The sequence below is a fragment of the Phacochoerus africanus genome, chromosome 15 (genome assembly GCF_016906955.1).
Source record: "Phacochoerus africanus isolate WHEZ1 chromosome 15, ROS_Pafr_v1, whole genome shotgun sequence".
NCBI classification, from domain to species: domain Eukaryota; kingdom Metazoa; phylum Chordata; class Mammalia; order Artiodactyla; family Suidae; genus Phacochoerus; species Phacochoerus africanus.
In genome coordinates this window covers 56,792,929-56,816,315 of record NC_062558.1, presented here as the reverse complement: position 1 = coordinate 56,816,315, position 23,387 = coordinate 56,792,929, and the positions used below count along the sequence as shown (strand labels likewise).

Below are 23,387 nucleotides of genomic sequence, written 5' to 3'. Positions count from 1 at the left end.
TTGGAACCTCCATATGCTAGGGATGTGGCCATAAAAAGCCAAAAAAGACCAAGAATAAATAAATAAATAAATTAATTAATTAATTAATTTGTCATTAATGAGCTGAATTATTACACATTGGAAAATCAGTTTTTTTAAAAAAAGCGGATAGGAGTTCCTGTTGTGACTCAGCAGAAACAAACCTGACTAGTATCCATGAGGACACAAGTTCAATTCCTGGCCTCGCTCAGTGGGTTGAGGATCCAGTGTTGCTGTGAACTGCGGTGTAGGTCACAGACGAGGCTCAGATGTGGCTTTGCTGTGGCTGTGGTGTGCAGACCTGCAGCTGCAGCTCTGTTTCGACCCCTAGCCTGGGAACTTACATATGTCACAGGTGTGGCCCTAAAAAACCAAAAATAAATAAATTAATTAATTAAATAAAAAGCAACTAAAGTACCCACATCCTTCTTAGAAAAATCAGATGTAAACTGAAAGTAGTTCTGAATATAGTACTGGGAATTTATAAGTCCAGTAATTCAAAAACAGGTATATGCTGAAAATAAAAGCCGAAATTTCTTAAAATTCAATAAAACCAAAACATTATAATTTAATTACAGGTTAAAATACTAATGATATATAGTTCATAATGATATTAATGAAATTCTAAATTATACATTATTAATGGAATACATTTTATTCACATATAAGTCACAATTATATTACAAATTTATTATAAAAACAATTTATTATAAATTTATAACAACAACTTAGCTCCCAGGGCAATGGTTAACATGTATATCATTTACAAATCCAGCATAGTAATTGTAAGAAATGTTTCATCTTCTTGGTAAGAAGTTATCCCAAAACATTATAAATGTCTCCCTTTTCTTGAAGGACTAGCCTAAGTCCTACCTTCTCTGATGCCCAGGCTTCAGTGATTAATCGCTAGTATAGTTTCTATACTATTAATTTGATCCTCAGCATCTGCTGCATTTCTGTACCTTTCTAATTATAAGTATTGTCTCTCTGACTAACTTCCCTGAGATTAATAAGGTCTTATCTCTATTAAGTTCCAATGCCAAATACTGTAATGATACAATGGAACAAATACTATGATAGAATTATGCCATTTTTTTAATAAAAAAAGTTTCTAGTCCTATTACAATGGTAAAACCAACTAAGAGATGGCTTTGTTGGTAAAAAAATGGAATAGGCTTTTTAACTGTTTTGCTTGTAACTTCTTAGTTTTCTTTTTTTTATGGGTTACATCTAATTGATAACTTTTCATAATGCTATTTTAATATAACAAAGTGAAACATAAAGTGATTTAGATATTGTCTATATTAAATTACAGAATCTTAAAAATAATCGTCAGGTTTCTCTCCAAGAGAATTCTGAAACTTTCAGCTACAAGAAATAAAAAGCTTAATGTAAACTAAACTGGAAAGCAATCTTATATCTAAACTGTAAAACTTATTTTTACTTTTTTTCTTTTTTCTTTTTTTTTTTTGCTGTTAGGCATAAAAACCTGAGGCAGAGGGAGGTTCTCAGGCTAGGGGTCTAATCGGAGATATAGCTGCCGTCCTACTCTACAGCCACAGTGACCCCAGATCCAAGCCAAGGCTACGACCTACACCACAGCTCACGGCAACGCCAGATCCTTAACCCACTGAGCGAAGCCAGGGGTCAAACCCGAAACCTAATGGTTCCTAGTTGGATTCATTTCCGCTGTGCCAGGATGGGAACTCCACTTATTTTTACTCTTAATATAAAGCGAATTCTCCAATATTAGCAGGCAAATTTATTACAAGGCCATGTAAAATACATGCTTAAGAATTATTTTTTTTGGTCTTTTTACCTTTTCTAGGGCCGCTGCAGTGGCTTATGGAGGTTCCTAGGCTAGGGGTCTAATTGGAGCTGTAGCTGCCAGCCTACACCATAGCCACAGCAATGTAGGATCCAAGCCGTGTTTTCGACCTACACCATAGCTCACAGCAACGCGGGGTCCTTAGCCTACTAAGCGAGGCCAGGGATTGAACCTGCAACCTCATGGTTCCTAGTCAGATTTGTTAACCACTGAGCCACAACGGGAACTCCAAGAATTTATTTTTAAAGAGTTATATTCTAAAAAATACTGGAGTTCCCATTGCGGTACACCAGAAAAGAATCTGACTAGTTAGTATCCATGAGGACACAGTATCCACGCCTGGCCTCACTTAGTGGGTTAAGGATCCAGCATTGCCGTGAACTGTGGTGTAGGTTGCAGACGCGGCTCAGATATGGCACTGCTGTGGCTGTGGTGTAGGTCAGCAGCAACAGCTCTGCTTGGACCTCTAACCTGGGAACCTTCATTTGCCAGGGGTGTGGCCTTAAAAGACCAAAAAAAAACCTCTCAAAAATAGTATAATACTCTTCGATTTGACAAGGCAGATATACCCTAAATTTAGGAGTAGTTCTCAAACTGTTTTCTATTTCACCTAGTCCAGATTAAGATGCAAAAGGGATAGTTCCCATCGTGGCTCAGTGGTTAACGAACCCGACTAGGAACCATGAGACTGCAGGTTCGATCCCTGGCCTCGCTCAGTGGGTTAAGGATCCGGTGCTGCTGTGAGCTGTGGTGTAGGTCGCATCCCACACTGCTGTGGCTGTGGCGTAGGCCAGCGGCTACAGCTCCTAGACCCCTAGCCTGGGAACCTCCATATGCCTCCAGAGTAGCCCTAAAAAAGACAAAAAAAAGAAATAAAAACCTTTATCATGTTATTGTTGAAAGCCTCTCTCATCATCTGTGATAAAGGTTCTTTAATTTGGAGGATCACTCTTTTTAATGCCTGGATAATTCAGTTTCATGAGATAGTATGACACACAAACATAATCATAGTAGTTAAGTGTGTTAATATAAAAACAAACAAAAAAACCCTACTGAAATTTAATTGCAGCTATATTTTTTATTTAATATATTTTTTTTTGGCCTCCCTGTGGCATATGGGGTTCCTGGGCCAGGGATCAGATCTGAGCTGCAGTTGCAACCTAAAGCCACAACTGCAGCAACGCCACATCCTTAACTCACTATGCCAGGACAGGGACTGAACCTGCGTCCCAAAGCTCCCAAGATGCTACTGATTCTGTGGCAGCCCAGCTGGAACTCCTCCCTAATATTTATTTTTCAAAAATGTTTTAAGTTAATATTTGTGTGATAGCAGTATCCGTCAAAGCTCAGCAGAAACAGATCCGACTAGGATCCATGAAGAAGCAGGTTCAATCCCTTGCCTCACTCAGTGGGTCAGGGATCTGGTGTTGCTGTGAGTTGTGGTGTAGGTGGCAGACACAGCTCATATCCTGAGTTGCTGTGGCTGTGGTGTAGGCTGGTAGCTCTAGCTCCGATTTGACCTATAGCCTGGGAACTTCCATAAGCCATGGGTGTGGCCCTTAAAAAAAAAAAAAAAGCCAAAAAAATTTTTGTGTGATAATGTTATGTCAATTATATCTTAAGAAAACTGGAAAAAGGAAAAAAATGAAGAAAAAAGTTTACGCTGGAGTTCCCCTTGTGGTGTGGCGCAGTGGAAACAAATCCGAATAGGAACCATGAGGTTGTGGGTTCGATCCCTGGCCTTGCTCAGTGGGTCAGGGATCTGGCGTTGCCATGAGCTGTGGTGTAGGTTGCAGACGCGGCTCGGATCTGGCGTTGCTGTGGCTGAGGCACAGGCCAGCAGCTACAGCTCCGATTAGACCCCTAGGCTGTGAACCTCCATTAAGCTGCGGGTGTGGCCCTAAAAAGGACAAAAAGACAAAAAAATTTCACATGAGATGGCTGAAATTAATTACTCCAATGTAGATCATATCTCTGTAAGTTTAGCTAAAAACCTAAAGTTAGCATACTAAAATATAGTAAGTTATATAAAATACATACCCTAGCGCTCTACATTTACACCGGGAAAGTGTACTTCAAAGTCAAGTGTCAGCCTAGAGTATAGTGGTTTAAAGACACCTGAAGGAAGTGGTTTATAAGAAAAATGATAAAAGTATAACTACAGCACCATCAAAAAGGCACTAATACTTTTGGAAAGTACTAATTTAAATTTCCAATTTTAACAACTTCATGGAAAATCAGAAAAGTATTACTGTAGGTTATTAACACATATTTTGGTCCTACAGTTTAGAAGCTATGCATCTAAGAAAGCAACAAATTCCTTTACAAACACACACATGTCACTCAGGCTTGAAAATCATTTTGACACGGTTGTCTGAGGAAAGCAGTGCTTGGAGAGATGGTTGCTCCAAACCCTTACGCACAGAATTTGGTTAAGGGTGGAGGGGGTTCTGTCAATAAATCAAAATGTTTGTAAGAAACTGTACATGACAATTGCAAAAACAATGTTACAGAAATATATTTAAGCTGCTCCTGCCATACAGTCAACCAGTGTACAATGAATTTTCAGGTAGGTTTGGATTTGAGCCCAAGTGCAATATCTACATGTGTTCGGGTCCACTGCGAAACATTACGGATGGCTGAAGCAAAGGATAGTAAATTCTTCTCAAGCTTTAAAATATATTCCACCATGCATTACACAAATTACCTTTCAAATTTCCATTTCTACCATGTTCACACAAATACTCCACTTCAACACCTCACATTGTAACAAGAGATACTACGAAAGTGTTGAACCTGCAAGGGGGGAAATCCTAAAATAAGGCAACACAGATGCTGTGCTCCTTACCTTTCTCTGGATGCTCCGCCTCGGGCTGATGACTGCTGCTGGAGCTCACACTGGCATCAAAGCCCACAGGCGAGCTGTTGCCTTCAGACTGGAGGTCCTGGAGCTCCCCAGCAACGCTATCCACCTCAATGGTGCTGTCAGTTTCACTCTTGATACTTCGAACTTCCTCCTGGTTGGGAGCCAGAGGCTCAGATACTGTTACAGAAGACTGCTGCCGACTGGCTTCCGTCACAGTGACTGAGGAAGGCGACTCAGGTGTGGTAGGAGGGGTATTTAGCACTGAATTACTACCGCTACTTGGAAATTCAGACTTTTTGTCGCTGACCTCTGCCGGCTTCTCCTCAGCAGGTTTGCTGTCGCCACCGGCTGGCGCCAGGTCAGCACTGGGGGAGCAGCTCTCCTCCTCGGCCACAGTCTGTAGGCACCCCTCTGCCGGGCCATCCTCTGGGGCAGGATGGGGTGGGGAGGCTGCAGCCTCAGTGTCAGAGTCTGAAAAAAGTTCCTTGAGCGTTTTTTTAGGCCACTGTCCCTGAATACTTGACCAGACATCTTTTCGATCTTTAGCTCTGCTGTTCTGAAGTCTTTCATCAGAGTTATTTAAAAGTTTTATCCTTTTTTCAGCAACTTCTGAAAATCCTGAATAGAAACCAGTTGTCCGTAGAGACTTTCTTTTTTCTTCCAAACCGTTATATTTCTTAGTTGGTGTCATCTTTGCTTTGGATTTTTCATCTTCATCATCATCTGAAGAGCTGTTGCTACTGTTCTCTATGCAAAGGGATTCTTTGTTCTTGACCTTCTCTTCCTTTTTGCCAGGTGATACGGTTTTTAAACACTCCTCGGTATTGCCATACCTTCTCTTACCACGTTTCACTGGAGGCTTTGAAGATTTATCTGTGCTGTCCTTCTTGACATCCTTTCTCTTTTTTGTGACCTCATCTTCTTCTTCATAATCAGTATCTTCAGATAATCCTTCTATATCTTTTCTTAATCTTTCTGGAGATTTTGACACAGGTTTGGCTATTACCAAATCTGCATGGGTTTTGTTTTCTTCTAGCAAAGATGAACTGTTCTGTTCCTCTTTTGAAATAAGATCATTTCTGTTGAGGGTCAAATGATCAATCGTAGATTCTTCTTTGCCATTATTATCTATGTCTTGAACACTTGTCTCATCCTCTTGCTCACTGTCTTCAGCAGAACTTTCAGAAGCTAGAAAACAAAGAAAAAACAAAGAGTATAATGAGAATACCAGCAATGTCTTCTCTGTGCCAGCTAAGAGAAACATGAATTAGTTCCTATGTTTATAACCACCCAGGTTGCTAAGTTTTAACTTCATTTTACAAGCAAGGAAACCAAGCATCAGAGAGTGAAGACATTCACTCTATGATGGAAATGCGTATGATACTTTTGCCAAAACTCACCAAATTGTAAACATAAAAGTCGTAACTTACTTTGTTTATAGATTATACCTTAATCAAGCTGATTATAAAAAGAAAGAAACTTCTCCAAATTTACAAGCAGAAAATAGTGGACTCAGGATGTAGTCCTGGGTTGCTCTAACTCCAAAGTCTATATTCTTATAAAAGTATAGTATATATGGTATAATCTCAATGTATCAATGACCAAAGATTTTGGGGACAAAGTATTTTCACAATAGATGCTTTAAAAAAAACAACATAGTTAACTTAAGTGGCCTTATATAAACATATCTACAGAATTTCTTAAATGTTCATTTTAGTCAATACATTCAGATAAGTATAAAAAATAGCTTTTATTATGAATTTAACATAATTTATTGAGAAACTCTACATGCCAGGTACTTTGAAATGTTTTGCACATATCATTGTATTCAATCTCACAATAACCCTATGAGGCGTATGTTGTTATTAGCCCCATTTTATAGTTTAGGAGAGTGGGATTTAGAGAGGTTAGGTAAACTACTCCAAGAGCTATACTAAGTCAAGATCAAATCTAAATCTAAGTAATTTGACTCGAGAATTTAGAATCTTAACTATACTATGCTCTACTGAGAAATCCATGCATGTTCTTTAGCTAAGTTTATTAAAAGTAAAAAATAACTGATACAATTAAAACAGTTAAAAACATTTAAGATGTGTTCCTAAATAACTGAATGTTTTAAATTGTCAAAGCAATATAGACATAATTAAAACAAATTTAGATTCATAATAAAAAAACAACAGCTCCTCTTTTCTCCCCTTCCCAGCCTCCAAAATCTTATTATTTCTTCTGATAGTTACTATCATTGTCTCCTAAAAATACACTATCTGTTGATTTATGAAGTTTAGTCTGCTATAAGTCCTTAGTCTGCTATAAGCAGTGAGGATTTTTCTCTTATTAATAACTCTACTCCCTTCTGCCACATTTTCTATATATAGTTATTTTTAATTAGAGTATAACATATATAAATGTGATTTGCTGCAGAAATAAATAGTACACCTGATCCTCCCTTCTTATATAGCCCTTTGATTTTCCAAGTTTCTGAAAGTCCTTTTCTACATATTATGTCTTTCTTTTTTATGTCTTTCACATTTATTTCAATGGATCCATTAAATCAAGCATTCTACCCAGTTTCCTTGTTCACCAAATCTCTCTATCCTAGAGACCTACTTTCTGTTCCATCCAGCTGGTTGCTCTCTGGGTCTGCTATAATGGCTATTATCCTTGGAATCCCTTCCACTGCTTTCTCCCTCTCTTTTTTCTTTTTTTTTAGGGCTTCACCTGAAGCATATGGAAGTTCCCAGGATAGGTCAAAGCCACAGCTGCCAGCCTACACCACAGCTATAGCAATGCAGGATCCAAGTTGCATTTGCGACCTACACTGCAGTTTGCAGCAATGCCAGATCCTTAACTCACTGAGTGGGTGCCAGTTGGGTTCTTAACCCACTGAGCCACAATAGGAACTCTCCGCTGCTTTCTCTTGACCTGGACCCACTGTTAAACTTCACATCTCCTCTTTCTCAGTTTGTTCCCACATTCTGTTGGAGCAGCATATCATCGTGTAGTTTCAAAAAAATAGCCACATGGGAGGTAAACATTCTTTACCCTTAAATGTCTGAATACATCCTTATCCTCAAATTTCTTTGCTCGATATCTTAATCAGGTACAGAATTCTAAGTTGAAAATTATTTTCCTTCAAAATGTTAAAGGTACCGCTCCTTTGTCAAAAATACTACTTTCATTTGCCTTCTCATTCCTTTACTTTGTCAAAAATACTACTTTCATTTGCCTTCTCATTCCTTTATGGTGATTTTTCCCCCATTATTTATTTTGTGGCCATACCTACAGCATATGAAAGGTTAGGGGCCCCAGGCTAGGGGCTGAAATGAAGCTGCAGCTGCCTGCCTACGCCACAGCCATGGCAACACTGATCTGAGCTGAATCTGCAACTGATGCCACAGCTTGCAGCAATACCCGATCCATAAATGACTGAGCAAGGGCAGGGATCAAAGCTGCATCCTCCTGGAGACAACACTGAGCCACAACAGGAACTCCTATGGTAATTTTTAATTCCTGGTATTATACAATTTCATAATACTATGGCATGATGCTCTCCTCATAAATAAATTAATTAATTAATTTTTGTCTTTTTGCCATTTCTTGGGCCACTCCCGTGGCATATGGAGGTTCCCAGGCTAGGGGTCTAATCGGAGCTGTAGCCACCAGCCTACGCCAGAACCACAGCAACGTGGGATCCGAGCCGCATCTGTGACCTGCACCACTGCTCATGGCAACGCTGGATTGTTAACCCACTGAGCAAGGGCAGGGATGGAACCTGCAACCTCATGGTTCCTAGTCGGATTTGTTAACCACTGCGCCACGATGGGAACTCCCTCCTCATTAATTTATCAGGTTACTTGGTGAGCTCTTTCAATTTAAAAATTCCTGTCAGTTCTGAAAAGATTTCCTCTTTTACATTTCCACTCAAGGTTTATTTGACCACAGTGACATATATATATATATATATATATATATATATATATATATATATATATATATATATGTATGGAGAGAGCAATAAAGCAAGAGAGCATACTATATATAACACTCACTATATATAACACTCAACAATTAATAACAGAGCCTAAACAGTTCAAAGAAAACCAGTTTTTTTTTTCTTCTGTTGTTTAGTTTTTAAAAATCCAATTGTCTTCTATGGTTACATATAATCAGACAGACGGTTTCCATGGTTTCTATATTTCTCATGCTACTAGCTATCACTCCAGAAGCAATGCTAGTATCTCTCTCCCCATTAAAAAACACAAAAAATGATATAAACATGAGTATATTCAAGTACATTCAAACAACGGTAAGGTGTGTTTGTGTGTGTGTGGTTACTTGCTAATTCTTCCCCTCTGTTTTCACTGTTCCTAGATAGATACTCTATGTCACTTATCTTTTCTCTAAAATTTCCAATGCTGCTTTCTTACAATTTCATATTCTAATTGCTCTACAGAATTCTTAACTTCAATATTTATTTATTTATGCATTTTAGGGCCGCACCCACAGCATATGGAGGTTCCCAGGCTAGGGGTCTAATTGGAGCTGTTGCTACCGGCCTACAGTAGAGCCACAGCAGCACCAGATCCAAGCTGCATCTGTGACTTACACCGCAGCTCACAGTAATGCCAGATCCTTAACCCACTGAGCGAGGCCAGGGATCCAATCCACAACCTCATGTTTCCTAATCGGATTCGTTTCTGCTGTGCCATGATGGGAACTCCATTACTTTCAATATTTAATTTCAAGTTTTTCTTGTTCTTTTTTCATCACATCCTGTGCTTTAAGATGCTCATAGATTCCCTGAAATTGTTACTAATCAGAAAGATTTACTTTTGTTACCTTCATTATCTCTCTCTTCAAAGTTCACTTCTTCTGTTTGTTTTAGTTACCTTTTTTCATGTTGGAGCTTTCCTTGATTATTCACATTTAAGGATGACCTATTAAAACCTGACTGGCACCACTGTGCTGTTAGGGTTAACCAATGAATAAACTTTCCAACCGATAATTCATCTCAGATTTACTTGAGGGATCTCTAGTGTCAGAATGTGTTAAGACTGTTCTCTAGAGATATTCAATTTCTTCATAAAATCCCAACCACCACCCCCCTCTCATTCTGTTCTCAGTCCATATCACACCAAGGGGATAAACTCCTAGCTATCTATGATCTACTCTGACAGGTGAGATCAATACATACATATACACATATGCTTTCTTTCTTTTTATATTTTGCTGCACCTGCAGCATTTGGAAGTTCCTAGGCCAGAGATTGAACCTCTGCCGCAGCAGTAACCACAGCTACAACAGTGACAATGTCAGATCCTTAACCTGCTGAGTCACTAGGGAACTTGACATACGCATTCTTGATAACAGTCATTTTCTAACTGGAAATACCTAAAGTGTCTTGAATTTGATCTATGGCCAAAACTAAAATAAAATTCTCCGAGGAAAAGAGAAAATATGAAGAAGCGAATTTGAAACGTTAAACATATGCCAATATGATACTCATCACCGTTAAACTGTTTGCAATAAGAAAAATAATAGAAATAATCTAAATGTCTTTTTATCATGAACTAATTAAATAAATTATGCTATAACTTATGTATACCTTACTACTTAGTAGTAAGGATGTGCTGATATGGAAATATTTATGAGTTATATTACACCAAGATCTCCCCCCAAAAAGGGGGAAGGTTTGTAATGTGGTAATGATTCCATTTATAAAAATATCATGTATGTGTCCTTATGTATATGTAACATATATGCTATTTGGAATGTTTATTAATATATTAATATTATATATTACAAACATATATATTGTACATATGGTATATTAACACAATTTACAAAATAATATATAGTGACAAAAATGGGTAAAAATAGGAAAGAACCACAACAGAATATGTAAGAAAGAAAGTGGATTGGATGAGTAAAAAAGACCCAAGAAAGCCAAATCTTTCCTCAAGCATGCAGTGAGGGAAGCTGAGAACCAACCAAGTTTACCCTAGACTCCTCTTGGCTGTACCAAGAACCTGTGAAAATGAAAGGTGGAGGAGGGAACCTAATATAAGGAACAGTAAATGGACACTGCTTGAAAAGTAATTATATTCCTAGGTCCTCTTTCCCCACTCCAGGTTGCTGGTGACTGCCCTTCTAGAGGGTTAGCTTTGAAGATGGTTAAGAAAAAGGTTTTGGCCTGGATGATGCTAAAAATCAAGAAGATCACTGAACATATACATTCTTAAAAACACTGAGACTCTCTGCTTCCCCATTTATTAATTGGATCCTAGAACATAGGGAGCCATTCTCTTGCCCTTCAGTCAAGAGACTGGAAGATTCTTCTCTCTGGAATACAGCTAGTCTAAAGATCTTGACAGTAGGGCTCCCCAAGACATGATCAACCCAAATTACCCTACAGTGAAGCTCAAAATTGGTAAGTCTCAAACATGTGCTCAAGATTCCAAGTCAGTCTTCAGATCTTTTCTCATCATCATGAGAAAAAAACAAGAAAGAAGTCCTTCATAGGGAAGAGATCATAACAATTAAACAGGGGAAAGGAAAATGGAGGTAACTAACCACACACACACACAAAACCCCAAAAATGAATATATCCTTAGGAAGAATTAAAACAAAACAAAACAAAAAACCCCCCAATCATACAAAATCTATGTGATGTGTTCTTAGAGGGAAGTTCACAGAGATACAGGCCTTCCTCAAAAAACAAGAAAAATCCCAAATAACTTAACATACCACCTAAAAGAATTAGAAAAATAAGAACAACCAAAACCAGTTAGAGTCAGTAGAAGGAAATAATAAAGATCAGAGAGAAAATAAAACAGATTATAAAAGCAACAGAAAAAAAAATCAATAAAAACAAGAGCTGGTTCCTTGAAAGGAAAATCAACAAACTTCTAGCCATGCTCACAAAACAGAAAAGAGAGAGGACCCAAATAAACAAATTAAGAAATAGGAGAAAATAAAATATATATATATATATAAGAGAATACTATGAATAGTTATATGCCAACAAATGGGCAACCTAGAAGAAAAGGTCAAGTTTCTGAAAACATACAGCCCACCAAAACTGAATCAAGAAGAAATAGAAAATTTGAACAGACTGATCACTAAAAGTGAAATAGAATCTGTAATTTAAAAAACCTCTCTGCAGAGTTCCCGTTGCGGCCCAGTGGTTAATGAATCCGATTAGGAACCATGAGGTTGTGGGTTCAGTCCCTGGCCTTGCTCAGTGGGTTAAGGACCTGGCGTTGCCATGAGCTGTGGTGCGGGTTGCAGATGCAGCTCGGATCCCGAGTTGCTGTGGCTCGAGTGTAGGCTGGCAGCTACAGCTCTGATTAGACCCCTAGCCTGGGAACATCCATGTGCTGCGGGAGCAGCCCTGGAAAAGGCAAAAAGCCAATCAATCAATCAATCAATCAATAAACCTCTCTGCAAACCAAAGTCCAGGACCAGATGGCTTCACAGGCAAATTCTACCAAATACACAAAGAAGAACTTATACTGATCCTTCTCAGACTCTTCCAAGAGACTGAAGCGAAGGGAACACTCTCAAAGACATTCTATGAAACCACCATCACCCTGATGCCAAAACCAGAAAAAGATACCACCAAAAAAGAAAATTACCAGCCGATATCTTTAACATAGATGCAAAAATTCCCAACTAAATATCACAAACCGAATCCAACAACACATGTAAAAGATCATACACCACAACCAAGTGGCATTCATCACAGGGTCACAAGGATGTTGAACCATACATAAATCAATGTGATATACCACATCAACAAAAGAATGGACAAAAACCACATGATCATCTCAAAGATGCAGAAAAATAATTTGATAAAATTCAACATCCATTCATGATAAAACACTCTTACCAAAGTGGGAATATATTTAAACATAATAAAAGCCATTTATGACAAACCCACAGACGATATAATACTCAACAGTGAAAAGCTGAAAGCTTTCCTATTAAAATCTGGAACAAGACAAGAATGCCCACTCTTACCACTTCTATTCAACATGGTATTGGAAATCCTAGCAACAGCAATCACACAATAAAATAAAATAAAAGATATCCAAATTGGAAGGCAAAAGGTAAAACTATCATTTATATGCAGATGACATGATACTATATAAAGAAAACCCTAAAGACTCCACTAAAAAACTACCAGAACTGATGAACGAATACAGCAAAGTATCAGGATACAAGATTAACATTCAGAAATCTCTTGCATTTCTTTACACTAACAATGAAATATCAAAAAGGAAAGTTAAGAAAAAAATCCCTTTTAAAACTGCATCAAAAAACAAAACAAAACAAAACAAAAAAACTGAAAAATAAACCTGACCAAGGAGGTGAAAGACAAATACCGAGAACTACAAAACACTGATACAGGAAATTGAAGATGATTCAAAGAAATGGAAAGATATCCTGTGCTCTTGGATTGGAAGACTTAAAATTGTTAAAATGACCATACTATCCAAAGCAATCTACAGATTTAATGTGATCCCTTATCAAATCACCCATGACATTTTTCACTGAACCAGAACAAATAATCCAAAAATATATATGGAAACATAAAAGACCTAGACTTGTTTCCCCTACCCCTACCGGAGAAATACTACTCCTAAACTTGCTCTGTGTTAAGGAAACTGGCTTTTTAGTTTCCTCACACATAACTCTTCCAGTAGCTTAGAGCAATGCTTAACATAGCGCAACGTCCATATTTTCCAATAAAGACCAAGAGTGTCCTGAATTGTAACTGAGTTGCTATTCCAAAACTTTAGAAATATGGACCCAATTTCACAGTGAGCAAAGAATAATCACTTCAGGGGAAAACTTTCAACTCAACATCTTGAGTGCCATTACCTGGGTCATACAACAACACCATTTTAGTCAGCGGAAACATTCTGTTTTGACCTACACCCGAAAGCTAGCAGTGTATTTGGTAAGCACCTTATTACTCCCATGGAGCATATTCCTATAGGTCATTCACTGAGACTATGCCAGAGTGTGGTGAGACCGGCTATTTCCCAGAACGGCCTCATAATTTTGCCCCACTCAATTCCCTTAGAGAGGCTTTTGTAGACTTACAAAGAAGCTGAATATGAAATAAGAATATAACCTAGAGATTCTATTCAGATACCATTCTCAGGGAGCCTTCACCTATGTGGAAATACTCTTTTTTTAACATAGCTAGGTTTATGTTTGCTACTTGATTTTTAAAAGATTAAATGATATCCTCCTTTAGGAATATACAGGTTTAATACAATTCTGAAGAAAAGTAAAAGAATGATTAAGGTATAATACTAATTGCTTTTCAGGGAAACAAAGCTATTTTAAGTAAATATTGACTTGTTCACCACTGCGATAGACAATAATATTCATAGTTATTAGTTAAATTAAATATTTTTTCAAAATACTGTTCTATGTGTCTGATAATTAGAAAATTATGAAAATTAAACGTTAAGAGTACTTAGGTATTTACAAATAATTGAAGTAAATAGCCATATGGAATGAGACAAAAGTAATTTCCATTATATTCAGAAGCAATAAAAATCCAAACTCTTTTAGGTTTTAAGAAATGTAAAATATTTTCATGGAGATATAATCTTTTGCTTCATTTGATAGATCATTTCCTCTCTTTTCCTGCCAGTCAGACTTACTAAATCTTCCCTTCCAACATTCATCCCTTTTATTATTTATTAAACTTCATTCTGCCTTAAACATTAAGCAATAACCACATCAAAAAGAGTTCATAATAAATGTAATCAAGATAAGCAAAAGTTTGGTATTCTTTACAAAGAATTCAGTATAATTTTATAGTTTGATGTGTGTAACACAAATGAGGCTTTACATGGCAACAGAAATGGTGGTACTGAAAACCGCACAGTAATAGTAACTTCAACTAAAATCTAAATGGAGTCTTTAGATCTAACAATAACAGAAGTATTTCCAAGCCTCAATCAGTGGCTGATTTCAGTAATAAAAAAGTCAACAAAATTTTGGTTCAATTTAAGAATGTCAATATCACTGAATTACTTCTATAGAGTTTGACTTACAAATTAAGTTTTATAAATTAAAACAAATACTTGCATGCAACAGGATGCTTGTTATGTTTACCTTCAAGTCCATTAAGGATAGAAGTGATTTCTATGGATTTAATATGACCTGTATCAGAGTTTTTGGCATCAGTAAGATCCAATTTGGATACCACTTCAGGAGATGAATTTGTCTGAAATGGTGGTTTTGACAAGCGCCGGAGTTTACAGTTTTTAGGAGAATACTTTTCATCTTTGTCTTTTTCTTTATCTAATTTATTCTAGGTTAAGAAAAAAAAAGTATCCCATGTTAGCCATAATTTATCATGAAGCATTTATTAGTAACAATGTTAAAAGTCATTTTTAACTCAAAGTTATAGACTATATTATTAAATAGCATAAAAAGAAAGAATATATAAAATCCATCAAAACAGCCAGAGATGTTTTTCTCAAGGTTATTAACAAATACTACAGGATGAGAAACAAGTTTTTGTCTAATGTTTTTATTTAATAGTTGAAATAAATTAGCAATCAGGTAGGCAATTATGAGTAGCAAACTTCCATACTGCTAATAATTGGTGTTACAAATTCTCTAAAAGTTAAATCACAATAGCTTTAAATTAAATACTCATTTTAAAAAAGAAACATTATTTCAACCTGGTAGTACTGAAAACTGTATGATTCTCAATATAAAAATGAGGGTTGGGAATGACAAAATTTCAAATATCTTCATTTGGTTGACAGCTAGGAATAATTCTAAACAAATGGCTTGCTGTAAAGTCAAGCCAGAGGGCAACCTTCCTGTAATTATTGATAATGTTTCAGAAAAAAAGAGAAAATTTCTCAAATTCTCCATTTATGCATAGATAAGCAGTAGTTAACTAATATATTTTCTGGTAACTATCTTTTAATTTCTTTTTAGGGAGTTCCTGGTGGCTCAGCAAGTTAAGGGTCTGGCGTTGTCACTGATGTGGCTTGGGTCACTGCTGCAATGCAGGTTTGATTCATGGCCCAGGAACTCCTGCATGCCTAGGATGTGGCCCCCCAAAATTTATTTTTAAAATAATTTGTAGGAAAAATAATTTAGACAAGCTTCTAAATGATCATGTAGAGCATGATGTAGTAGTAAACAATTCTGAAGTCCTGTTATACTGTCAGACTATAGAATGTGAGAGACTATTTCACAGTTCTTCCAAAGATGGTACATAGTTACTATTATTCTGGGTACAGAGAAGAGAGGCTAATCCTGTATAGGATAGTGGTTCTCCTAGTGTGAACCCCGGCCTGGCAACACTAGCATTTCTGGGAATTTATTAGAAGTGAAAACTCCTAGAACCAGACAATCTAGTGAATCAGAAACACTGGGGATGGGACCAAGCAATCTGAGTTTCAACAAGTCCTCCAGGTGATGGTGACACAAGCTCAAGTGTGAGATCCACAAGCTCAAGTGTGAGATTAGAGCACTGGGGCTGAGTTCTCTGAAGGCACTGAGAAGGCTTATGTGTAGGTATACCCCCAAAGCCTACCACAATTAGTGCTGTTTAAAAATTTTCCTGTTTTTGCCAGCTTTTCAACTCTTTCCACCAGAGATCATAATATACCATGCATTCTGAAGGCAGAAATAGTCCACCCCATGCAAAGTTCAAATATGGCTTTTAATGGCTGTCACGGGACAGCCTTGGAAACAGTGGTTCTCAGAGTCAAATGAGATCAAAGGATGGGTATACAATATTTAAAATTTTCTAGGAAGCTTTTTCAAAATTCACATGCCTCTTCCCTTATGACCAGGAACGTTAAATGCCTGGGAGAGGCAAAGAACTAAATTGAGAAATAAAAAAAAAATACTTAGAAAAAAACTGCCTAAGCAATCTTATAATATTGCTTCCTCTGGAGTTCCTGTTTTGGCTTAGCGGGTTAAGAATCCGACTAGTGGAGTTCCCATCGTGGCACAGTGGTTAACGAATCCGACTAGGAACCATGAGGTGGGGTTCGATCCCTGGCCTTGCTCAGTGGGTTAACGCTCCGGCGTTGCCGTGAGCTGTGATGTAGGTCGCAGATGTGGCTCAGATCCCACGTTGCTGTGGCTCTGGCGTAGGCCGGTGGATACAGCTCCAATTAGACCCCTAGCCCGGGAACCTCCATATGCCATGGGAGCAGCCCTAGAAAGGGCAAATAGACCAAAAAAAAAAAAAAAAAGAATCTGACCAGTATCCATGAAGATTCTGGTTCGATTCCTGGCCTTGCTCAGTGGGGTAGGATCCGGCATTGCCACGAGCTGTGGTGTAGGTCACAGATGAGGCTCAGATCTGGAGTTGCTGCGGCTTTGGTATAGGCTACTGCTAGCCTGGCAACTTCCATATGCCTTGGGTGCAGCCCTCAAAAGACAGAAAAAAAAATTGTTTCCCCTACCCCTACCTCTGCCTGAGAAATACTACTCCTAAACTTGCTCTGTGTTAAGGAAACTGGCTTTTTAGTTTCCTCACACATAACTCTTCCAGTAGCTTAGAGCAATGCTTAACATAGCGCAACGTCCATATTTTCCAATAAAGACCAAGAGTGTCCTGAATTGTAACTGAGTTGCTATTCCAAAACTTTAGAAATATGGACCCAATTTCACAGTGAGCAAAGAATAATCACTTTAAGGGAAAACCTTCAGTACTGAGGGCCACTAGGGGATCATTTAGCTTGAAAATAAATAGCTTCTCACTTTTAATATTAATTTCTGGAATTAATAAAAAATTTCTCACTTTTAATATGAATTTCTGGAGAACTATTAAACACCTCAACTATATATACCATTCAAAGTATTAAAAAGCCATTAAAAAGATAAAAAAATCCTACAACCTGGTAAATGGTCTAATTTCTAATAAAACATTAAAAAGATTTAGTCTTAGAATGAATAAGAGTAATTCTATCATACATAAAAGTAACATTAATTTCCATACAAGCTCATTAATAGATTCCCCACAGTATCTATGTAGTGTGTGTGTAATAGGGTCTCGTGAACATATTCTAAGCCACTACATATACTGTCAGAGAAAGATGGAAAAAAAAAATGAGTTGCAGACAGTTTCTCCTCTGCCTTCAGACACCTCTTTTTCTTCCTCTGAGTGGTTTACAGCTATTACAGGAACCCCAGAGCTCCCAGCCAAACCACTTCATGGGTCCTAGTTGGAGATCAGAGGTGCAGGAAATGGCTGGAAAGGGTAAGTGAAACCTCACTGAGTGGTCTTATACAATGTTGGGACTGAAAAAGCCTCAAAGATAATTTAGTGCTATTTTCAAAATGCTTTTCCATAAGCTGACAATGTTAACTGCACCTCAATATAGCATTTGCTATTTCAAGAGAATTTCCACTCTACTGACACTAACACACATACACTTAATACTCATTGGAGAAAAAGTTCTTTTTTTGTTGTTTTATTTTATGTTTTTTAGGCCTGCGCCTGTGGCATACGAAAGTTCCCAGGCTAGGGATTGAATGGGAGCTGCAGGGGCCAACCTATGCCACAGCCACATCAACACAGGATCTGGGCCATGTCTTCCACCTACACCAAAGCTTGAAGCAATGCTGGATCCTTAAGCCACTGAGAAAGGCCAGGGATTGAATCTGCATCCACATGAATACTAGTCAGATTAATTTCTGCTGAGCCACAACAGGAACTCTGGAAAGTTCTTTAATTAAGAACTATGATGAGTTCTCTGGTGGTCCAGTGGTTAGGATTTGGCACTTTCACCACTGTAGACTGAGATCCCACATAAAGCTGCTGCATGCTGTGGCTTAAAAAAAAATAAACACTTACCTTTATTTTCTTGCGATGTTTTATCTTAGGCACATTTTTATCAGCAGGTCTTACTATTTTATCTGCTTTAATCCATTCATCGTATCTAAAATTGAAAGAAAATAACATAAATATACAAAACACATACCACAAAAGTATCTGTGCCATATTAAAGAGAAACTAATAAATAGAATCTTAACATTTTAGAACTGGAAAGGACCTTCAACATCATTTAGTTCAACTTCCTGGTTCAAGGACTAAAGCTACAAAGGCCCAAAGAGAGAGATGAAGTGACCTGTTCAAGGACACAATGTCAGCTACTGGCTGAGCCAAGATTCAGCAAGGTCTCTATAACCCTACACCAGCACTCCTTACTCTGCTACACCAAAGAGAAACCAAATCTGTGCAATAACTATTCAGAGAAATCCCAGTATTTCTGATACTTTTGTTTACTTTGTTTAGTTTTTAAGCAGCAAGCAGTCCTTTTCTCTTTTTTTTGTCTTTTTTTTTTGTTGTTGTTGTTGTTATTATTGTTGTTGTTGTTGCTATTTCTTGGGCCGCTCCCGCGGCATATGGAGGTTCCCAGGCTAGGGGTTGAATCGGAGCTGTAGCCACCGGCCTATGCCAGAGCCACAGCAACGCGGGATCCGAGCCGCGTCTGCAACCTACACCACAGCTCACGGCAACGCCGGATCGTTAACCCACTGAGAAAGGGCAGGGACCGAACCCGCAACCTCATGGTTCCTAGTCGGATTCGTTAACCACTGCGCCATGATGGGAACTCCCTTTTCTTTTTTCCTAAACATATCAGGAAGCTAAAGAATGGCTCTGCCCAGCTTTCCGTGTTCTGAGAGGCTTCCTTCAGGTACAGACTGCTGAGGTCAACAGCTGGGATGGCCTCCCCACTCAGTGCTGATATTCTGCACAGTTTTACAGGGTGTAAGTTACTGCAAAAAATCTATTTGTTTAAAGCAGAAAAAAAAGTTTATTTTTGTAAAAACTCAGCTAGAAAGAAGAAACATTAAAAAACAAACTTTTTACATTCAGAAGTTACATCCATTTAGTCTGGGAAATGGAAAACTTAACTGACATTTTAAACTCAAGAATATGAATAACTGAAAATGAGTTTTTAAATTAAAATGTCTTCATTATTAGAGGTATTAAATGAAGTAATAAAGACCTTAGGTCTGGGAATAACTATCTTGGGTCACTACCTTACTAATACATTATATTTTCGCTCTAGAGTAGACCTAGAAAGTATCTGTTAACAACTCCCAGGTGGAGTTACATTGCTGGTGCAAACTATAGGCTGCAGCAAAACTGAGGGCTCAACCCCACACAAAGGGTTATGCCAGTAACTGCTGGAAGCTGTTGAGGGCCACAATGATACAGAATGAGAACAAATGTAATGATTCTAGAAAAGTCTTTACCTATTCCTTGCTAACTAGTTATGTGGCCCTGTTCAAGACATTCTCAACTTCAGACTTAGTTTATTCTGTATAAAGTAAAATCTCATTAAAAAATTAAAAAAAAATAAGACTACATATCCACATATGGCTTTTTGAGGATCAAACATATGATAAGTACTTTGAAATGGTCTAAGGCAAATATTCTTCTACTAAACACACTCTTATGGTATTTATACTGGCACATTAACTAGCACCTGCCTGTATATTTATAGTACTTTTAATTTTCCCATTAATACTGAAAATTGCATTATGCTTCAGAAGTAAGCAATTTAGTTTCTTCTAAAATTAGAGTGATGGTGAAGAATGAACTGACTATATCTCTGCCCTCCGCAAAGGTGAATGAAAATTTCCAAAAGCTGCTCTTATTTGAATATATAGTTATAGAAATCAATGCTATGTACTTTGTTTAAAAGAAAACAAAACAGGATTTCATTTTTTTATGAAATAAAAAGTTTATGACGGTTTACACATAACATCAACATAAGTTAACCAAAGGTATAATAGTTTTTTACCTTTCTTTTTTTAAAATTTTTTTTGTCTTCTTAGGGCCACACTCTTAGCATATGGAAGTTCCGAGGCTAAAGGTCAAATTGAAGCTGCAGCTGCTGGCCTACACCACAGCCACAGCAACTTGGGATCCAAGCCGCACCTGAGACCTACACTACAGCTCTCAGCAATGGTGGATCAACCCACTGAGCGAGGCCAGGGATCGAACCTGCAACCTCATGGATACCAGCTGGGTTTGTTACCACTGAGTCACAACAGGAACTCCCGTTTGTATGTTTTACAAGGAACACTAAACACATGGAACAAGCAAAAAATAGTTACTGTCTCTATAGTTACAATGTTCACTGTGACAGAAAAAGATTTGTGACTTAGAGATAAGTCATATGTTGCTTTTCTTAAGAAGGTAGAAGAAATATATACATAAGTAAAATAATGGTACAGGCTGATGATCACTGTCTAAGCTCCACTAGACTTAGGCTGTATGGTAATCATTTTCTCCTCCACCTAAATATAAATTAAGGATAGTACAAGAGGACTGCTTATCAGAAGAACTTGGTTAGTGAGTTTGGGGGTGGGTGGAAAGAGTGCTGAAAACAGGCAAGAAACAAAAAAGATTCTGCAGTTAGGGGAAATTAACTACATTTACTTATAAAATATTTGAATAGTTGTAATTAAACACTATGCTCTTACTGTTCTGCTTAACAATTGTGTTTTAAATTACTGAATATTCTATATGGTTTTAGGGATTCCTTGGAAAATTTTTTTAGATAGATATGTTTCCTACTGGAGTAATTACTGGTAATTTATGGTTCTATTAAGTATTAGCCAGTATTATATTAATGACTCCTTTATTATTTGCCTCTTTCTAGTCTAGAGTCTTAGTGCTTTCTGTTTGTTCAGGTATTCCCTACTTCTAACATTATTCTTCTAGATTTTTTCTTTTCTCAGCCCGGATTTATGCTCTTTTCATAAAATGTAATAACACAATGTTATTGTTATTATAATTAACATCCTTTAGAACTAGAATATGCCTGAAAAATCTATCAGTGAATTTTTTCACAGATTAAGAAACTCAAACCATGGAACAAATTGCCCTTGCAATCTATAAGCTTGCCAAAAAGCACCATGTGGAGATTTAGAAAAGAATGAGAGGGGTTCCCATCGTGGCGCAGTGGTTAACAAATCCGACTAGGAACCATGAGGTTGAAGGTTCGATCCCTGGCCTCACTCAGTGGGTTGAGGATCCAGCACTGCCCTGAGCTGCAGTGTAGGTCACAGACATGGCTCGGATCCTGCATTGCTGTGGCTCTGGCATAGGTCCGCGGCTATAGCTCCGATTCGACCCCTAGCCTGGGAACCTCCATATGCCGCAGGTACGGCCCTAGAAAAGACAAATAAATAAAAATAAATAAATAAATAGAAAAGAATAGGAAATGGACTGCCTGTTAAAACAGTATAATACTAGAATGATGGGAGAAGGCAGGCCAGGTCCTATTCAGAGTAAGCATATTCAGGGTCCAGAGAAGGAACTGAAAAATCTTCTTTAAGAATGTGCACACAGGGAGGAGTGCCCACTGTGGCTCAGTGGAAACAAACCCGAATAGTATCCATGAGGACATGGGTTCAATCTCTGGCCTTGCTCAGTGGGTTAAGGATCCAGCATTGCTATGAGCTGTGGTGTAGGTCACAGATGCAGCTCGGATCTGGCATTGCCACGGCTGTGGCGTAGGCCGGCAGCTATAGCTCTGATTAGACCCCTAGCCTGGGAACCTCCATATGCCCTGGGTGTGGCCCTAAAAAGACAAAAAAAAAAAAAAAGAGAGAGAGATCCCTAATGTAAACATTAACAAATATTTCTAAATGTAATGAGGTTCTAAATAGCACTTTAGTTGCCTAATTAATCTTACAAGGAAAAAAAAGATGATCAGAAAATAAACTGACAGCTGTAACTGATACCTGTATTTTGAAAATAGGAAACGCTCTTTCCCTTTATGTAATTACTCATTACAGTATTATTCAAGAGTTCTATTTTCTTTACACAATACTTTCAAAGAATAGGAAAGAAACAAATTCATGTGGGAAAAAAACAGACATACTTCAAAATTCAACATTTCCTATTGACACTATACAAGAAAGAGCTAGATCAATTTAATTTTTATTTTACCAGTGTTCGTTAATTTAAATAAAGGAGGTAATATTACTGGATCAAATCTCTGATTCCCTACCAAATACCAAGAATAAAGACTTGAATGAAGGGAATTTAGTTCAGAACTACAGAAAAAGTTGCTTACTTCAGACATAAGAAAGTAGTCAAAGAAGAAAGAAAATGGGAAAATTTAGTTCAAATTCAAGTATCTTGAATTACATAAAAACTGAAATTACAAGGAAGTAGCAAAAGAGCAGATAATTGCAGCTAAGAAATAGAAGACCAGGAGTTCCCATTGTGGCTCAGTGGGTTAAGAACTTAAGATAGTCTTCATGAGAATATGGGTTCAATCCCTTGCCTTGTGCAGTAGGTTAAGGATCAGCGTTGCCACAAGCTGCGGTGTAGGCTGTAGGTACAGCTTGGATCCAGTATTGCTGTGGCTGTGGTATAGGCCTGCAGTTGCAGCTCTGATAGCTCCCCTAGCCTGGGAACTTCCATATGCCAAAGATGTGGCCCTAAAAAGCAAAAAAGAAGATCATAAAATATTTCTCAATTTCCTCTTAGGGCACCATACCAAGTAAGATATCCATTCATCCCGCAAAAAGGCACTTTTTTTTTTTTGTCTTTTTGCTATTTCTTGGGCCGCTCCCGCGGCATATGGAGGTTCCCAGGCTAGGGGTTGAATCGGAGCTGTAGCCGCCGGCCTACGCCAG

At 37.8% G+C, this 23,387-nt stretch overlaps 1 protein-coding gene across 8 annotated transcripts in view; it reads right to left on the bottom strand.

Moving 5' to 3' along the window:
• ARID4B (AT-rich interaction domain 4B) overlaps positions 1-23,387 on the bottom strand; it is a 157,253-nt gene that overhangs the window by 8,624 nt on the left and 125,242 nt on the right. For 5 of the 8 annotated variants that reach the window (XR_007132442.1, XM_047762518.1, XM_047762517.1 and 2 more), the window contains 3 exons: positions 18,574-18,658; positions 14,826-15,051; positions 4,695-5,900 (listed from right to left, as the gene is read on the bottom strand). Coding sequence is in view for 7 of the 8 variants with exons in the window: in XM_047762518.1 (XP_047618474.1) it covers positions 4,695-5,900; positions 14,826-15,051; positions 18,574-18,658 (1,517 nt within the window). In the remaining variant the exon portion in view is untranslated. The remainder of the gene's footprint in view (positions 1-4,694; positions 5,901-14,825; positions 15,052-18,573; positions 18,659-23,387) is intronic. The other 3 variants (XM_047762520.1, XM_047762519.1, XM_047762522.1) reach the window with 1 other exon arrangement.